General features: G+C 43.8%; 1 protein-coding gene across 1 annotated transcript in view; it reads left to right on the top strand.

The window, feature by feature from the left end:
* The window catches only part of UBE3C (ubiquitin protein ligase E3C), a 116,774-nt gene that overhangs the window by 59,961 nt on the left and 40,551 nt on the right, over window positions 1–16,262 (top strand). The window contains exons 14-18 of the mRNA XM_027573611.2: window positions 3,956–4,060; window positions 6,271–6,358; window positions 7,399–7,496; window positions 8,605–8,737; window positions 13,759–14,006. Coding sequence (XP_027429412.1) covers window positions 3,956–4,060; window positions 6,271–6,358; window positions 7,399–7,496; window positions 8,605–8,737; window positions 13,759–14,006 — 672 coding nt within the window. The remainder of the gene's footprint in view (window positions 1–3,955; window positions 4,061–6,270; window positions 6,359–7,398; window positions 7,497–8,604; window positions 8,738–13,758; window positions 14,007–16,262) is intronic.

Consider the following 16,262-nt stretch of genomic DNA (forward strand, 5'->3'; position numbering starts at 1 on the left):
AAATTGGACTTATCCATGACTTAGGTCTTGTTTAAATCTAAAATTCCTTCAGTTCTGGAACAGTCTTCTTTGGTAGGCATATCTGTGCCAGAAAATTTAATAAAATTGACTGGAAGACTGCCTTCAGATCTCAACACTGCCTATCTATTGATCCAGTTCAAAATTGTGACCCCGGTTTTCCTTACCTTTTACAATCTTCAGTCAGTTTCTGTAATTTTAGCAGTTACCTCAATATATTTTCCTTCTCAGTACTAAGTATTTGTGTAGAAGTTGAGTGTGTGATCCTGAAAATGGGTGCAGAGAAAGGGAATGTGATCAAAAATGTTTTGACATCACAAATGGACTCTGCAGGGGGCGCCTGGGTGGCTCAGTTGCTGGGCGTCTGCCTTCGGCTCAGGTCATGATCCCGGGGTCCTGGGATCGAGCCCCGCATCGGGCTCTCTGCTCCGTGGGAAGCCTGCTTCTCCCGCTCCCACTCCCCCTGCTTGTGTTCCCTCTCTCGCTGTCTCTCTCTCTCTCTCTCTCTCTCTCTCTCTCAAATAAATAAATCTTTAAAACAAACAAATGGACTCTGCGAAATTTTCACGGTTTCTTAAAATTTGCATTTTTCTTTAAAACTTAGAAGAGAACTAGTTTAAATGAAGGAGGAAAGTGTTTTTAGTTGAATTTAAGACATGGGATTTGACATTTCTAAAAGAGTTTTTTGGGAATTGGTCCAGGGCTAGTATTGCCAGGTTTAGCAAATAAAAATGTGTCACCCAGTTAAATTTTAATTTCAGATAAATAACAAATGCTTTTTTTAGATAAAAATATGTCCTATGCAATATTTTGGATATATTTTGGATACATCCAATGTTTGGATATACATTTTTTTAAAAGCAGTATTTGCAGTATATTTATACTAAAAAATTATTTGATTTTTTTTTGAAATTAAAATTTAGTGAGGTATCTTTTATTTTCTCTTGTAATCCTGCCCAGGACTCATCTTCAAGGTTGGCTTGCTGTCGAGTCTGGTAAGACCTGCTTTTTCACAGTGACTCTGGACAGCTCGTCCTTGACACACCTCCTGAGGCCCCTGTCACTTGGTGCCTCCCACTTTTTCCTCCCTCCTTCTCTCTCTCCTTTTTTTTTTTTTAAAGAGGGTCACTGATACCAGGACATTTATACGTAATATGTGATTACTTCTTTTTCTATACTTAAAATGTGAAAGTAAGAAAGGGGGTGCCCTGTATTGAAACTTTTTATTTTTAATTTCACAGTAATTTAAAAGAAGAAAGTAAGTTATGACATTAATTGCTTCATAGATAGTTTAATATTTGTGACCTGTAGAAAATAAATGACCTCATAACCATAGGTTGAAAAAAGATGACTGCCAGGAGGCGGATAAAAGGTTTTATTCTGGAGTTAGGCAGCCCTGGCCCTACCCCTTGGCAAGCCTTGGAGCAAGTCTCTTACCTTCAGCAAAGCTGAGTGTCCTCCACTGTGCGGTGGGGAAAGTCAGTCCACGGGATGTCAACATCCAGTGGGACACTCTGTGCGTAACCCATAAGTGAATGGGTGCAATTAAATCAATACGTGTACATATTGGTCAGAAAGCATGCCTTTTGGGGCGCCTGGGTGGCTCAGTTGGTTAGGCGACTGCCTTCGGCTCAGGTCATGATCCTGGAGTCCTGGGATCGAGTCCCACGTCGGGCTCCCTGCTCAGCGGGGAGTCGGCTTCTCCCTCTGATCCTCTCCCCTCTCATGCTCTCTCTCTATCTCATTCTCTCTCTCAAATAAATAAATAAATAAATCTTAAAAAAGAAAGCATGTCTTTTTTAAGAGTTGTGTATTATGTGTGAATTTCAGCCCAGTGTCTGTTCAGTGTGAACTTATTTAAAATACTGATAACAGCTGGTTATGAAAGTGGAAAGATGGGCTGTGATATTCTTCATACAAGATGATCGTGCTTCAGTCTCTGCTGTTGGAAGAGCAAATGTTTATTTGGTGTGCTCCGTGTGCACTGACCTGGACTCGTTCCAGACAGGATCACACACGTAGCGGAGATGTAAGTGCATTAGGTCAGTGACCATACTTTGTTATGACCGTAAAGTTAACCAGATAGAACCCCAAACTAGGCTGTTCTTAGTCTACCTCAGATGCACTTGAAATCAGTAATCATAAACCCATAAACCCCTGAGTAAGCACAACAGGGTGTCGAGAGTTGAGGATAACCAACTGCGAGTTAACTAACCTGAGCTCATTTCTGCTGATTCAAAAAGGATATTACTGTAGTATTAGGACAGACTTTCTACAGTTCACTTGGTAAGAAATATCCATCAGTCAGGAAGCTGTATTCTAGATCCTGAGACGTTTGTACTGATGTAGTTTCGTCTGTGTGGCCAAACTGCGCGAGCATTACTTTTTCCTCTGTCCATGGGCATCTCATGCAAGTGGTGTGTCCACATTCTAGGAGTCTAAGGTGTCAACCAAGGGCCTTTTCCCACTCATTTTTGTTGGACACAGAATTTTTGGTATCCCTGAATACCAGGATTTGCATGTCATAAACGTTTGTATTTCTATCGTACATAGATGCCAAATTGTGAAATTTTAAAGGTAGATCTCTGTTAACAATTAAAATTATGCAATCTTGTTTGTCTTGTGGGTATATTTGGTGGAAATTTATCGCATTATCCTAATTTTATTCCTTACCCAAGTTATATTTTATCCTAATTCCTTATCCAGATTATATTTTACTTGATTAGAGGCAGTGTGTGTAGAGGCCTGGCTGACTTTTTCAGAAAACATCATCATAGTCTTACTTTAACTACACAGTAGTTGTGTGATGAAATCCTGTTTGTAAAGGTTTAAGACTTTGGATTTACAATTTTATGTTGGTTTATCACGAAGTACATTTGTATTTAATATAAAAACATCAGGTCTTTTTTATTGTTTAATTTCTTTTTTAAAGATTTTATTTATTTATTTTGAGAGATCGAGCATGTGCGTGAGTGGGGGGAGGGGCAGAGGGAGAGAGAAAATCTCAAGCGGACTCCACGCTGAACGCAGAGGCCACCGTGGGGCTCAGTTCCACGACCCTGAGATCATGACCTGAGCCAAAATCCAAGGTTGGACGCTCAAAGGACTGAGCCACCCAGGTGTCCCATCATTGGGTCTTTTTTAAATAGGCAGTGCCATCCGTTCTCTTTAATCATGTATTCTTAAATTTACAATTAATTACTGATCCTAAGTCAATCATCAGATACCTGCTGGGTTTCCAGGTAGTTAGTCGGGAGTTTCTTCATCGGGAGTTTCCTGCATAGCCAGGGAAGGACTAATGCTCATGGCAAAAGGAGTAATGAAACGGTTCAGATGCGCTGGTGTGGGGAAGCTTTATGAAAGAAGTTAGACTGAGTTTGTGGAGAATTAAGGTGAGAGTAGGCCTGAGTCCAGAAACTTACATAAGGAAAATACTAGAATTGTTTTTCTTTTTTTGACAGACGTCAGAGATCCATCCAGGACACTTTTTTCCCCTGAGTGCTCTGATAGAGTGTCTTTTCAGGAAAATAGGAAATGCTATTACTGTAGGAAAAATTTTTACAAAATTGCTGTATACTTGGAGATTTCCTGCATTATAGCCCACATGAGCTAATACATTGCCAAATTTGTGTTTGAAAACTTCATTACTACCTTCTTTGTAGTCTGCCTTTAACATCTTCCTGATAATTTTCCTCCCTTCGTTGGCACGTAACTAACTGCTTTGTACTTGAAATTCATTCTTGTGACCACAGGATGAGGTACTTCTCTGTGGCCTGATCTGCGGTGGCCTAGGGCGGGCCTTGCGGCCAGGCCCCCGCGCCCTCAGGCCTGTGGCGGGGAGCACGCCCCATCCTCTGCCGGCTGGTGCTGTTGCTACCTTTGTGCCGGGGTCGTTCCTGAGCTTGTTCCGTGACTTAGCCCTGTGCTTCCTCCGCAGGTGATCACCAATCTAGTGAAAATGCTGAAGGCCAGAGACACAAGGAGAAATTTCTGTCCTTCAAACCACTGGCTGTCCGAACAAGAAGATATTAAAGCAGATAAGGTTTACTGAAAAATCTTTCTAATATGTTTTGTTAAACATATTTTTTCAGCTTTTATTTTTCTGGGGAGAAGGATAAGTTCTTTTAAATTGTTTCATTTATTACTTATTATTTAACTAAATATTAACAGTAAGCTTTTTTATTAATTCTTAGGTCATAAATATATAACGGTATCACTGACTTAAACATACATCCTGAGTTTATTATTAAACCTAATTTTCTCCTTTAACTACAAATTATATTGGACCCTTGTGGTTCTTTGTTGGGATTGCAAGAGATTTTGCTTTTATTGGTGTCATAATTATCAGTGTGTATTTAGCACTTAAAGGAGATGGAATATGACCTTGATTTGCTAAAGGAACAGAGACAAATTTGAATATTACTGAGATCTAAATCTAAAGTAGATTCAATAGTATAAATATTTTTAGAAATTTAACTGACAAGGTCATGAACTATGTGAATTTCTGACGAATCAGAATTTTCATTCTTGTCAGAAAAAGGCATGATTGTATTCATTTCAAAATCTTGGGGATTGGGTGGGGCAGAGAGTGGAGGGTGTCGAAGAGACATTCAAGAAAGGAGAGCAGTGGTGTTTTACATCAGGTTCAGATGCTGCGTCCGCACAGATCTTTTTTTTTTTTTTTTTTAAGATTTTATTTTATTTGACAGAGAGATAGAGAGCACAAGTAAGCAGAGAGGCAGGCAGAGAGGGAGAAGCAGGCTCTCTGCTGAGCAGGGAGCCTGACGCGGGGCTTGATCCCAGGACCCCAGGATCATGACCTGAGCCGAAGGCAGCCGCTTAACCGACTGAGCCACCCAGGCGCCCCCCGCACAGATCTTGACACCAGGTTCAGATGCTGCGTCCGCATGGATCTTGAAGCGGATGGCTTCTAGCTGTGCCCGCTGGTTAGGCTGAGATACCATGCCCCATCCTATAGTGCTGGACGTCCTGTAGCGAGACCCCGGGGGCTGGGGGCCTCTGAACAACACTTACCACCCAAAGGAAACAGCCTTTGGTACGATGGGGCGTTCTGTCACTGGAGGGCACGGGAGCCATGGGCGGCTCCAACCCTCCAGACTAGGTGCAGTGAACTGAACCTCAAATAGACTTAAATCTGCTAGTTTGTAAATATACAAAAAAGAAGAACTTGATTGGCCATCTTGTGGGATGCAGAGGAACCACCTCATTTTGAGACTGGCTTGGAAAAAAGGAGTCATGCCCTGAGCCTGCCTTTCCTTTATGAACTTTATGTAGCTCAGGCTAAGCAAGTAGTGGTGATGGGAGAGCCTTCTCGGTGTAGAAGTAGCTAATAGTGCATGAACCGGGGTCCCACAGTCTGCAGGCTGTGATGAGTAGGCAGTGCCCCTGGGTGCAGACCCCACGGGGACCTGCTGAGACCGGGCTGGAGGCCCCCACAGATGAGGGTCGATCACTGTGCTGGTGCTTGACTCCAGAAGGCTCAGCTATGGAAAAATGGCAGCTGAGCCAAACTGCATCTGGTGGCATAATTGATTCCTGTTTTGGCAGAAGTTCTCGATCTCAGGGCCGACCTCAGCAACCAGACACGTGCCTCTTGAGAGAACATGCTGCCTGTGAAGTGTTCTGGCCAAAAGTCCAAGTTGGATGTGATGACACCTCTAGGTGTAATTGCACATTTATAGGGAAACGGAGGGCCTAGAAGCCCATGTGAAGACCGAGGGGACGCAGCTAGCAAAATCCAACGGTCGGGAACATTGCTGGACAGCTGACCGGGGCCACAGCCAGGGCTGAGGGAGCAGGCAGAGCCTCGGGCTGAACAGAATGTCCACGGACCCCAGCCCTCCTGGGATACTGATGCAGACAAACTAAGTATTTAGAATTAGGAGACACTGAATATTTAGTAATAAGAGGAAATTGTTAATTCTTTAAGTGTGATGTGTTTTCATTTGTAAATGGTCATATTATGACAGTTTACTAGATGCAGATATTATACAGCATTAAAGAGAACAAGTTAAGATTTCCTTGGGATGTATTAGGGAAAACGGTTACAGTGTGAAAGTGTAAACGGGCAGCCAAGCAAGGAGAGAATGCACGAAGGGGACATGAGGTCAAAGAGCAGGACCTGGCTGACGTGTAACGTATGCACAACGTCCACGTGGTCCACATGTTGTGGCCAGTGAGAGCTCGTGCCGGGGCACGAGCATGCACTAAGCCAAGTTGCTGGCCCCACAGGTCACCCAGCTCTACGTCCCGGCTTCCAGACACGTGTGGAGGTTCCGGCGGATGGGGAGAATCGGCCCCCTGCAGTCGAGCCTGGACGGTGAGTTCTCTGTGGCCTGGCACATTTCTCCTTCAGCCCAGGGTCGTGGGCGCTTGTTGACATACTGGGAAATCCACTCTTTTTGATGTACTGTTCTGAAATTTTTTTTAAACTTTTTTTAGTGGGGGAGGGGCAGAGGGAGAGAGACTCTTAAGCCCAACACGGGGCATGATCCCCGCGACCCTGAGATCATGACCTGAGCCGAAATCAAGAGTCGGAGGCTCAACCCACTGAGCCACCAGGAGCCCCTAGTGTTCTGTGATTTTTGGTAAACATCTGCCTCCGTGATCAACCACATAGAAAAGATTCATCACTCCAGAAATTATCTCATGCACCTTTGTAGGTAGCCCCTTTCCCCAGCCAGAGCCCCTGGCAACTACTGACTTGTTTTTTGTCCTGATAGCTTTGCCTTTTCCAGAATGTTTTTAAACGGAACCATATAGTGTGTAGCCTTGTGAGTCTGGAAAGGAAAACTCCAGGCATACCTCTGAGACATGGCAGGTTTGGCTCCAGACCACCGCAATAAAGTGAATGTCCCAAAATGAGTCAAACGAAGTTTTTTGGTTTTCTAGTGCATGTAAAAGTTAGTGTGCAGGGGCACCTGGGCGGCTCAGTCGGTTAAGCGTCTGACTCTTTAATCTCGGCTCCGGTCTTGATCTCAGGTTGCGTGTTCAGGCCCTACACTGGGCTCTGTGCTGGGCGTGGAGCCTACTTAAAAAAAAAAAAAAAGTTAAGCATGCAGTAGCATCGCATACATACATACCTTCATTAAAAATACTTTCAGCTAAGATGCTGACCATCGTCTGAGTTTTCAGTGGCTGGTAATCACTGATCACAAATCACCATAACAAATGTAAGTATGAAAAAGTTTGAAATATTGAAAGAATTACCAGAAACAGAAAGTGAGCAAGTGCTGTTGGGACATGCTGGATGTGGGGTCACCATGGACCTTCAGTTAGTAAAACACCATGTCTGCGAAGTGCGGTGAAGTGAGGTCATGTGTGCGCAGAACCTGACGAAGGTGTTCCCCTGTGTTGCAGTGGGTTTGGAGTCCCCGCCTCTGTCTGTTTCTGAGGAGAGACAGCTGGCCATCCTGACAGAGCTGCCCTTCGTGGTTCCATTCGAGGAGCGAGTCAAGGTGTGCACTTTGGTGTCTTTAGAAATTGACTGTGTACTGCATCATTTCAGTGTGAAAGAATTAACACCAACGCAAAAAGCTCTGAAGTTGCTTAGTGCCTAGCTGGTTATATAATTGTTATTTTTCTCACTAGACTGTAACAGTTGACAGTGATTTATAAAAGCGAAGTCCAACCAAATACCTCTGTATAGACTTGAAAGATTTTTTTCCCGTAGTTGTAACTGTAGTTTAAATGCCTGTCACACCATTGTCTTCTTACAGTGGGAGTAGAAGGTCTTTTTGTCTAGTAAATTTTGCATTGTTTTTGAAAATGCAAATTTTTTTTAAAAGTTACGCTTCTGTACATTACGTTGAAGTTATTTATTGCAAATACTACTTTATAAAAGAGTGATGGCAGGTATCTTAAATTCCTGCCTGGTGACTTTTGACGAGCGTACAAAACTTTGTTTACATTTATCTGTTTTGAGATTTAAAATGTTTTGTTTGTATTCACCAACTTAGCAAATTTCTAAAAACTACTAGGCTCTATTCTTAAGTAATGGCTTTGAGAGGGTAATTTTAGTCCTGCCCACTTTCTTTATAGGATGAGCAAAAGAGTGAGTTTCTTTTAAAGCTATTGGTGTTTCTTCGTTAAGACACATAGGCACACAGGCACAGATGTAACATGACATTACATAGTTCCTGAGCTCCCTCTACTGGATTTTTAGCATCAAAAAAAATTACTCGAATTTTATTGTTTAGGGAGATATTCTTACTAATATTAATATACAGCTTTACAAAGCTGTTCTTTTCTCTTTACCACCTGGGATTTTCTAAAGGGTTTGCAAAAGAAAATACTGAAAATATACTACAGCATGGGATTTTTAAAATTTGTTACAGATTTTGTTATAAAATGGAGGAAAGGGGCAATATTACAAATACATAAATATTACACATTTACTGAGAAGGCATAAAGTCCACATCTGATACCTTGGCTTTTAAAATTTGCTTCAGGATTTATGGAGATAGAAAAGTTAAGATTTATTTAGCAGTTTTTCCTTTTGTTGCTTCTATTTCTAACAAGAAGTCTGTTGCTTCAGATAACCTGACAACTTCCCCTGTTTGTTAGATCTTTCAGAGGTTGATTTATGCAGATAAGCAAGAAGTTCAAGGAGATGGTCCATTTCTGGATGGAATTAATGTCACAATAAGAAGAAATTATATTTACGAAGATGCTTATGACAAACTTTCCCCAGAAAATGGTATATGTAATTCTGTGTGTCTGCATGTGGCAGGGGAGGCGAGGGATTATTTTAGAAAAAGGTAATCTTAAAACATTAGTGTCCGTCATCTTGTTCCGTAATGACTTTTTAACACTGGAATGTACTATGTCAGATTTGGTAGATGTATATTATCAAATAACATTGACAAATAATTATCCCAACAGGAGCCTTTCAAATACTGATTTTTTTTTTTTAAGGCAAGAAACTCCACCCACAAATGTCTGCATCTAAAATTTAGTTGACAGCTTTTAATTCTGAAAATGTTGATGGGCAGCCATCGACATTCTTTATTATGGTATTATGATAATCTATTTATGTATATATTCTAAACCCTAAGCCATATTTAACATAGCAGAAGAAACCCCACTGCAGTCCAGACCCCTCTATAGACAGACATGTGCATCAGTGACCAGAGCGAGTCACGCTCAAACAGTGATTTGGATCACATTTAGAGCTCAGCGACCTGTTTTGTCTCATGTGACTATTTGACACCCAGTGTTAAATGTGTAGTGTTACCATTTATATATTAATAATTTTAACTTCAGAGGATGGTATTCATGATACTGCATGAAATTGGGGCTCGATCAGTGCAGGGAATTAACAATGGAAGCTTGGCAGGATCTGGAGCACAGCTTTAGGAGGTGATGGGAGGGTGTCAGAAATGAAAGAACAGTTGCCTCTTCTAGGGGAGCAAAACTTCAAGTCATTTTTTTCTTAAAGAGCTGATTGTGTTATACTGTGGGAATAACAGAGGGCGGCGAGCATCAGTCACTGGCCCCTTCTCTGTCCCGGGTTTTGTGTGCGAGGGTTTGATGTTCACAGGATGTGGTTTTGTTATGGAATCTGGGCTGCAAGACACCACCAGCTCAGTCCTGACCCCTGGCTGTGCGCTCTCCACTGCACCAGCGTGCTCTTGCCCAGCATAGCATGTTTTTAAATCTTCTCTGTGAAGGAGGCAAAAATCTGGTACTCTGACTTCCAGCCCAACGTACTTTTGGAAACAAACTGGGCCTCCCCCCGTGGGGATCCGGTCCCCATACATCAGCTGTTGTAGTGGCTGCGTTGTGTCTCCACACGGGGTCCTTGCCCATTGCCCCCCTCAGCTAGCTGGTGCTCAGGAGATGTTGGATCTGTGGTTGAACCTGGGGAAGACTCAGTCGATAGACAAGATGGTAAATGTGCCATCAACTCAGAAGTGTTGAGAGTAGAATGGAGGGGTGGTCGATGCCGGAGAGTTTTATAAAGCCGTGGGATTTAGGAGAGGGAGCAGTGACAGGCTCGGCCGTTTGCGCACAGCCGACTGTACGCACACTTGGTGCAGGCTTGCTTCCTCCACGTGCTAGAGTTGGAATGAGCTCCTCAGCCCAAAAGGAGAATATGTATGTATCAGCAATTTTAAATTAACTTTAAAACTATCTCATGTAGATGATTTCTAAAGACATTACTGTCCAGGGGCCCCTGGGTGGCTCAGTCGTTAAGCGTCTGCTTTGGGCTCAGGTCATAATCCTGGAGTCCCGGGATCGAGTCCCGCATCGGGCTCCCTGCTCAGCAGGGAGTCTGCTTCTCCCTCTGACCCTCCTCCCTCTCATGCTCTCTCTCTCTCATTCTCTGTCAAATAAATAAATAAAATATTTAAATAAAATATTTAAAAAAAATAAAAAAAACATGATTTTTTTTTTAAGCCATGTGTTAAAATTGGTATTTTGCTAGGGAAAGTAGTAAAATTAAATATCATCTCAGAATGTTGCCTTTACTTCTGGAAAATTGGTGTGAGGTGCTGTGTTGGCTGATCATTTACACATAATCAGTTAATATGACTGCTCCATGTGCTGTCTCATCCTCACAGCGCATCCAGCCTTTATGGACACTCATCATCTCGTATTCATGTCTTCTCAGGATGGTTTTCTTCCTGTCTCTCTTTTTTTTAAGATTTTATTTATTTATATAATCTCCACACCCAACGTGGGGCTTGAACTCACACCTCCAAGACTGAGCCAGCTGTTTCCCTCAGACCAGTTTTCTGGAGTGTGGGTGTTGGCCCTGTGGATGATCAAGCTGGCTCCTGGAGCTCAGAGAGGTGGGGAGCCCAGCAGGTGCCGGTGAGCCAGTCCCAGCCCCAGCCCCAGCTTCCACAAGCTCTCATTGCCCCACCCTGCCCCAGTGTGCGACCGTGGCGAAGCGATCACAGTTACTCTCAGGACTACTATAGCTCTTTTTTTTTTTTAAAGATTTTATTTATTTGGCAGAGAGAGGCACAGCGAGAGAGGGAACACAAGCAGGGGGAGTGGGAGAGGGAGAAGCAGGCTTCCTGCGGAGCAGGGAGCCCGATGCGGGGCTCAATCCCAGGACCCCGGGATCATGACCTGAGCCGAAGGCAGACGCCCAACGACTGAGCCACCCAGGCGCCCTAGGACTACTGTAGCTCTTGATATCATCATCCGTTAGCTTGGATGAGAATCCACTAGAGCTGACTCTGAACTGTGCTGTAGTCGGTTCCTGAGAGCCTTGCGTGTCTGTGCTTTTGTGTGTGAGTTGGTTTTATTTTGTTTCATTTAACAGGCAGGATTTATGACATTGTTTTCCTGAAGAACAAACTATAATAGGGTAAAATCAAAGTAACATTTTACTTAGGTCCCCCCCCCCCCACTGAAACCTTAGTATATAAGTAGATATTTTAAATTTGTTCTTAGAAACAAGTAGTGGCAAGGTGTCTCAGGCTAGATTTGATTCTGAAAATATTATTTTGCTGTTGTATATTACCGTTCACAGAAATGAGCTTCAGGGAACACAGAATCTCAATTCTAGCCAAATTAGAGGGGTGACTTCTGTGACTGGCCACTGAGTCTGCAAAAGCTGACACACTCCCGCTGTCCTTGCTGGTGCTGCGGGTGGAATGAGTGTGGGAAAGCATGGGCCGCAGTGGAGCAGTTCCCGCTTACAGCATTTGTACACTTAGAATTTTTGCAGAATCTGCTACCTGCTGACCATCAGTTTAAGAAATATTACATATGACAAACAAATGCTTAAAGTTCATCCTTAAAACTTGGTATTAAGAGGAGTATATAAAGGTGAGAAATATCCGCTGTATTTTTGTGTTGCATCTATAATTTATCCGCTTAGTTTTCTCTTGGCATTTTACCTAGATCTTGAGATTGAACGTATTTTGTAATCCTGTTAATTAAAATACATGCAAATAACATATTCATGGAGTCTAATCAGTAAAAAGCATGTTCTTCATGTAACTATAGTTAAATTTTAAAAATAGAAGAGAATATGGTTTAGTATAAAAAGCCTGTGCTTTGTAGGTAATAGACCTAAATTATAGCATTCCCTTTACAGTGTTAGCCATAGGTCTGTAGATACATAACTCAGCCTTCCTTTGACTTGGTTTTCTCACTGCAGAATGAGGATAGTTCTTTTTTTTTCTTCTTCTTCAAGTTTTTATTTAAATTCTAGTTTGTTAATGTACAGTGTAATACTTGTTTCAGGAGTAGAATGTAGTGACGCAGCACCTCCACACAACACCCAGTGCTCATCACAAGTGCCCTCCATCCCTCTACCCATGTAGCCCCTCCGGAAGGGGGTAATTGTTAACCCAGAAAGTTGTTAAAGGACTTGAAGTAATGTGTGTAAAATTCTAGGTAATTTCTAGCTTGGGGTAAATACTCAGTGGTCGTTACTCCTTTACAAAGTACAAGAGCAAGCTGAAACCAGGTGGTTTACATCTGTTTGCCTCAGTCCTGCGGGAGATGTGGGCGTTAGTGCGGAGCTCACCCGACACAGCCTCTGTCCTCTCCCCTGCCGGCTCAGCGGAAGACGAGGTCTGTACTGCTGGGCACAGTGGTGTAGATCTCAGTCCATACAGTAAATCGTCCTGGCCCTGTTTGAGCCATGTTCTAGAATAGTCTCAGCCGGGTTCTGTGACTTCGGAAGTACTGACGCCCGCCCACCGCCGTGTTGGAGGCTCTAGCAAACATGTATTCTGCTAAGCCCCTTTCTGGAGTGTTTTCTCAAGGTCCCCTGTCCCTTGGGAGGTTTGGGGTGGCCGCACAGGAAGCCTGAAAGATGGCAGCCGCTCATGAGAGCCCTGGAGCACTGGTGCCACGTGCCCACCTGGGCCGAGCCGCTCTGCACCCACCACGCTCACCCAGCGGCCCGCCCCTCCACCCCTCCCCGCCTGCTGAGATTCAGAGCACCCGCAGGATGCAGGGGGGAAAGGAGGAAGGACGTGCCAGTTGCTTTTTCAAACCTGTGCCTTGATAGAGCCTGTCCAGTGAAGACCACCTGGTTTTGACTTTTGGCAGAATCCCTTTCATTGGCTTGTATTTGGGGTCTGTTGTATCGCTGTAGGGGAGTTAGCCCAGCCATACTGTCCTCTTGAGGACCTGGCTGGACGTTTTTCTAAGATACCAGGCATAATTAAGCAATTTTGCAAATTTTTTTTGTTTTTATCTTTGTGGCACACTATAACCAAAAAGACTTCCACCTTTTTCAGCCAGATAACACTTTGAAATGAAAATGGAGACTCTGGGTTCTGACTCTCCTGCATCATTCACCTCTTTCCAGGACTCTCTACTGTTGTTGCACTGATGTCTCCTTTATTCATTTTTTGCCTTTCCTGGTAACAATTTCTGTTCCCCTTGTATTCTTATGTGCTTAACTCCCTCTCTCCTCTCCTTGTAGTTTAGAGTGTTTTAGAGTGTCACGTCCTTTAGAATATGAGGGATAACTTAATTCTCTCCTGAGCGCTCTGTCTCCCCTCACCTCCATGTGTGATACATGAACTTCTTTCTCTCTTTCTCCCGTTGTCAGCTTTGGGGGAAATACGGGTCCATCTCATCGTCTGTTTTTACTCTCATTGATTTTTTTTTTTTGAGTCCTGCATTAAAATATCTCTAATATTCTTGCTCCCCTTCCCAAAACTTCCTGTAATACCAGCTTCTTTTATTGCCTTCTTTTAAAATCCTTTCTCCTCCCCGTTAACCCCCTTGCTTTCACAGAGCCTGATTTGAAAAAGCGGATCCGTGTGCACTTACTCAATGCCCATGGCCTGGATGAAGCTGGCATCGACGGTGGTGGGATTTTCAGAGAGTTTCTGAATGAGCTGCTCAAGTCAGGATTTAACCCCAACCAGGGGTTCTTCAAGACCACTAATGAGGGGCTCCTGTACCCCAGCCCAGCCGCTCAGATGCTTGTGGGAGATTCCTTTGCCAGACACTACTATTTCCTGGGCAGGATGCTTGGAAAGGTAAAGTAACTTTGTATGGAAATGGACCCCAGACCACAGGATGTTGAAGTTTTGCCTTTCTATGTGGTTGCTCTGTGTCACTGAAGATGTTTATTCAGAATTGCTAAAGTAATTTTGGTGAAGTCTGAACAGTATTCTTTTACATAATAACTAACACTTCATCGTTACGTGTCGCATGCACAGTAGTCACACGCGTAAATCATTTGGAAAACCTGGGGGACATATCTTATAAAACCCTGTTTGTCGAAGTCTCTGGGTGGATGTCTCTTGCTGTCAGCGCACCTTGGAAATAGCGTCAGTCTCCCCGTTGCTCTTGTCCGTAGTGTTCAAGTGGTTCTTTTAAGGCTCTGTAAACGTGTAAAGTGCTACAGGGTGGAAGACCATAGTTGTTGGGTGTGGGCTAAGTGTTCTGTATGTTGTATGCAAACTCTAGGAAAAACGGCCATTAAGGATGACGCGATCGGGGCGCCCGGGTGGCTCAGTCCATGACGCGTCTGCCTTCGGCTCGGTCATGATTCCGGAGCCTCGGGATTGAGCCCCGTGTCGGGCTCCCTGCTCAGCGGGGAGTCTGCTTCTCCCTCTGCCCCTGCTGCTCCTCCCCCTGCTCATGCTCTCTCTGCTCACTCTCTCTCTCTCAAATAAGTAAATAAAATCTTTAAAAAAAAAAAAAGGATGACATGATAGAAATGCTCTAGTAACCAGAATGCTACGTACCTGCGGACCAGCTACACAGACTCCTGTAAATGAAAGGAAAAAATTGATGAATGGTGTGTGTAGCCTCGTGGAAGTGTCCTATTTAGTGGTGAAACTGATAAACTAGATCCGTCCTAGCCTGTTGTAGCTCCTTCATCGGCCATAACAGAACCTCACGGACCTGTGTCCCTCACAGTTGTGGGGGCTGGAAACTCGTGGTTGGGATGCCACGTGTCTCACTTGCTGGGGGCCCTTTGGTAAGGACACCGACCACATCCCACAGGCCCCACCCCCTAATGCCATCGCCCTGCGGGTCAGGACGTCAGCGCGGGAACGGCAGGCGGGGAGACTCCATCTAAATCAAGGGTGGCTGGCTGCTTCCCTGTGGCTCAAATGCAGTCCAAAAAAGGGATTTAGTGGTTTTTTTCTTTTTAATTGATTATTAACATTTTTAAATGGAATATTTATATGCAAGGTTATATTTCTGGGTTACTTCGTTTTATTTTGTTTGCATCTTTATACTTGAAACGAATTCCACGTCAACAGTTGCCAATCCTAGCAGGATGCAGCTGGTAAATATCCCAGTAACATCAGTAAGTGAGACTTAGGTCTTAAACTGTTCTAGGGCGCCTGGGTTGCTCAGTTGGTTAAGCGACTGCCTTCGGCATGGGTCATGATCCTGGAGTCCTGGGATCGAGTCCCGCATCAGGCTCCCTGCTCAGCAGGGAGTCTGCTTCTCCTTCTGACCCTCTTCCCTCTTGTGCTCTCTGTCTCTCATTCTCTTCTCTCTCTCAGATAAGTAAATAAAATCTTCAAAAAATAAAAAAATAAACTGTTCTAAATGAGGTAGGAAATCATCTAGGTCATTTCCCTGGGAAATGAAAAGCTGATTCCTGATTTTTCTTTGAATGAATGATTCGTTCCACTCATCATAACTCTGGGATAGAGAAAACCTGATGCATGTGGGGCAGCGTGCAAGGATCCCCAAGTATTCAGACTCTTGCTAACAAATAGTCACTCTAGTGACAGGGACACAGGTTTACCCCAAACCCACTGTCTGAATCAGAAGCCTGATTTAATATCCTGAGAGCTGAGGGGAGTGCTGGAGAGAGCGCAGTGCTCAGGGCTCAGTGGTTCCCTGCTAGCCCTCCTCAACTGAAGGATGCACACCTTTCTGTCCTCCCCACCAGCGATGCTGGCTCCTCACAGGGGCTTCAGCCAGCTACCAGCTCCAGTTCAGAAGATATCTTCCTTGTTTTCATTACTGGGGATCTATCTCGCAGCATAGAATAAAGATGGAACCTACCTGGATCTGTAAAGGGTCACAGCATATCCAGTAATAAGATTATTATTAAATAGGGGCGCCTGGGTGGCTCAGTCGATTGAGTGCCTGCCCTTGGCTCAGGTCGTGATCTCAGTGTCCTGGGATCAAGCCCCATGTTGGGCTCTCCACTCAGCAAGGAGTCTGCTTCTCTCTCTCTCTCTCTTTCTCTCAAATAAGTAAATAAAATTTTTTTAAAAAATCGTTAATGTGTTGTTATAGATAGTTAAATGTTTTCCATG

Source organism: Zalophus californianus, chromosome 12 (genome assembly GCF_009762305.2).
Source record: "Zalophus californianus isolate mZalCal1 chromosome 12, mZalCal1.pri.v2, whole genome shotgun sequence".
NCBI classification, from domain to species: domain Eukaryota; kingdom Metazoa; phylum Chordata; class Mammalia; order Carnivora; family Otariidae; genus Zalophus; species Zalophus californianus.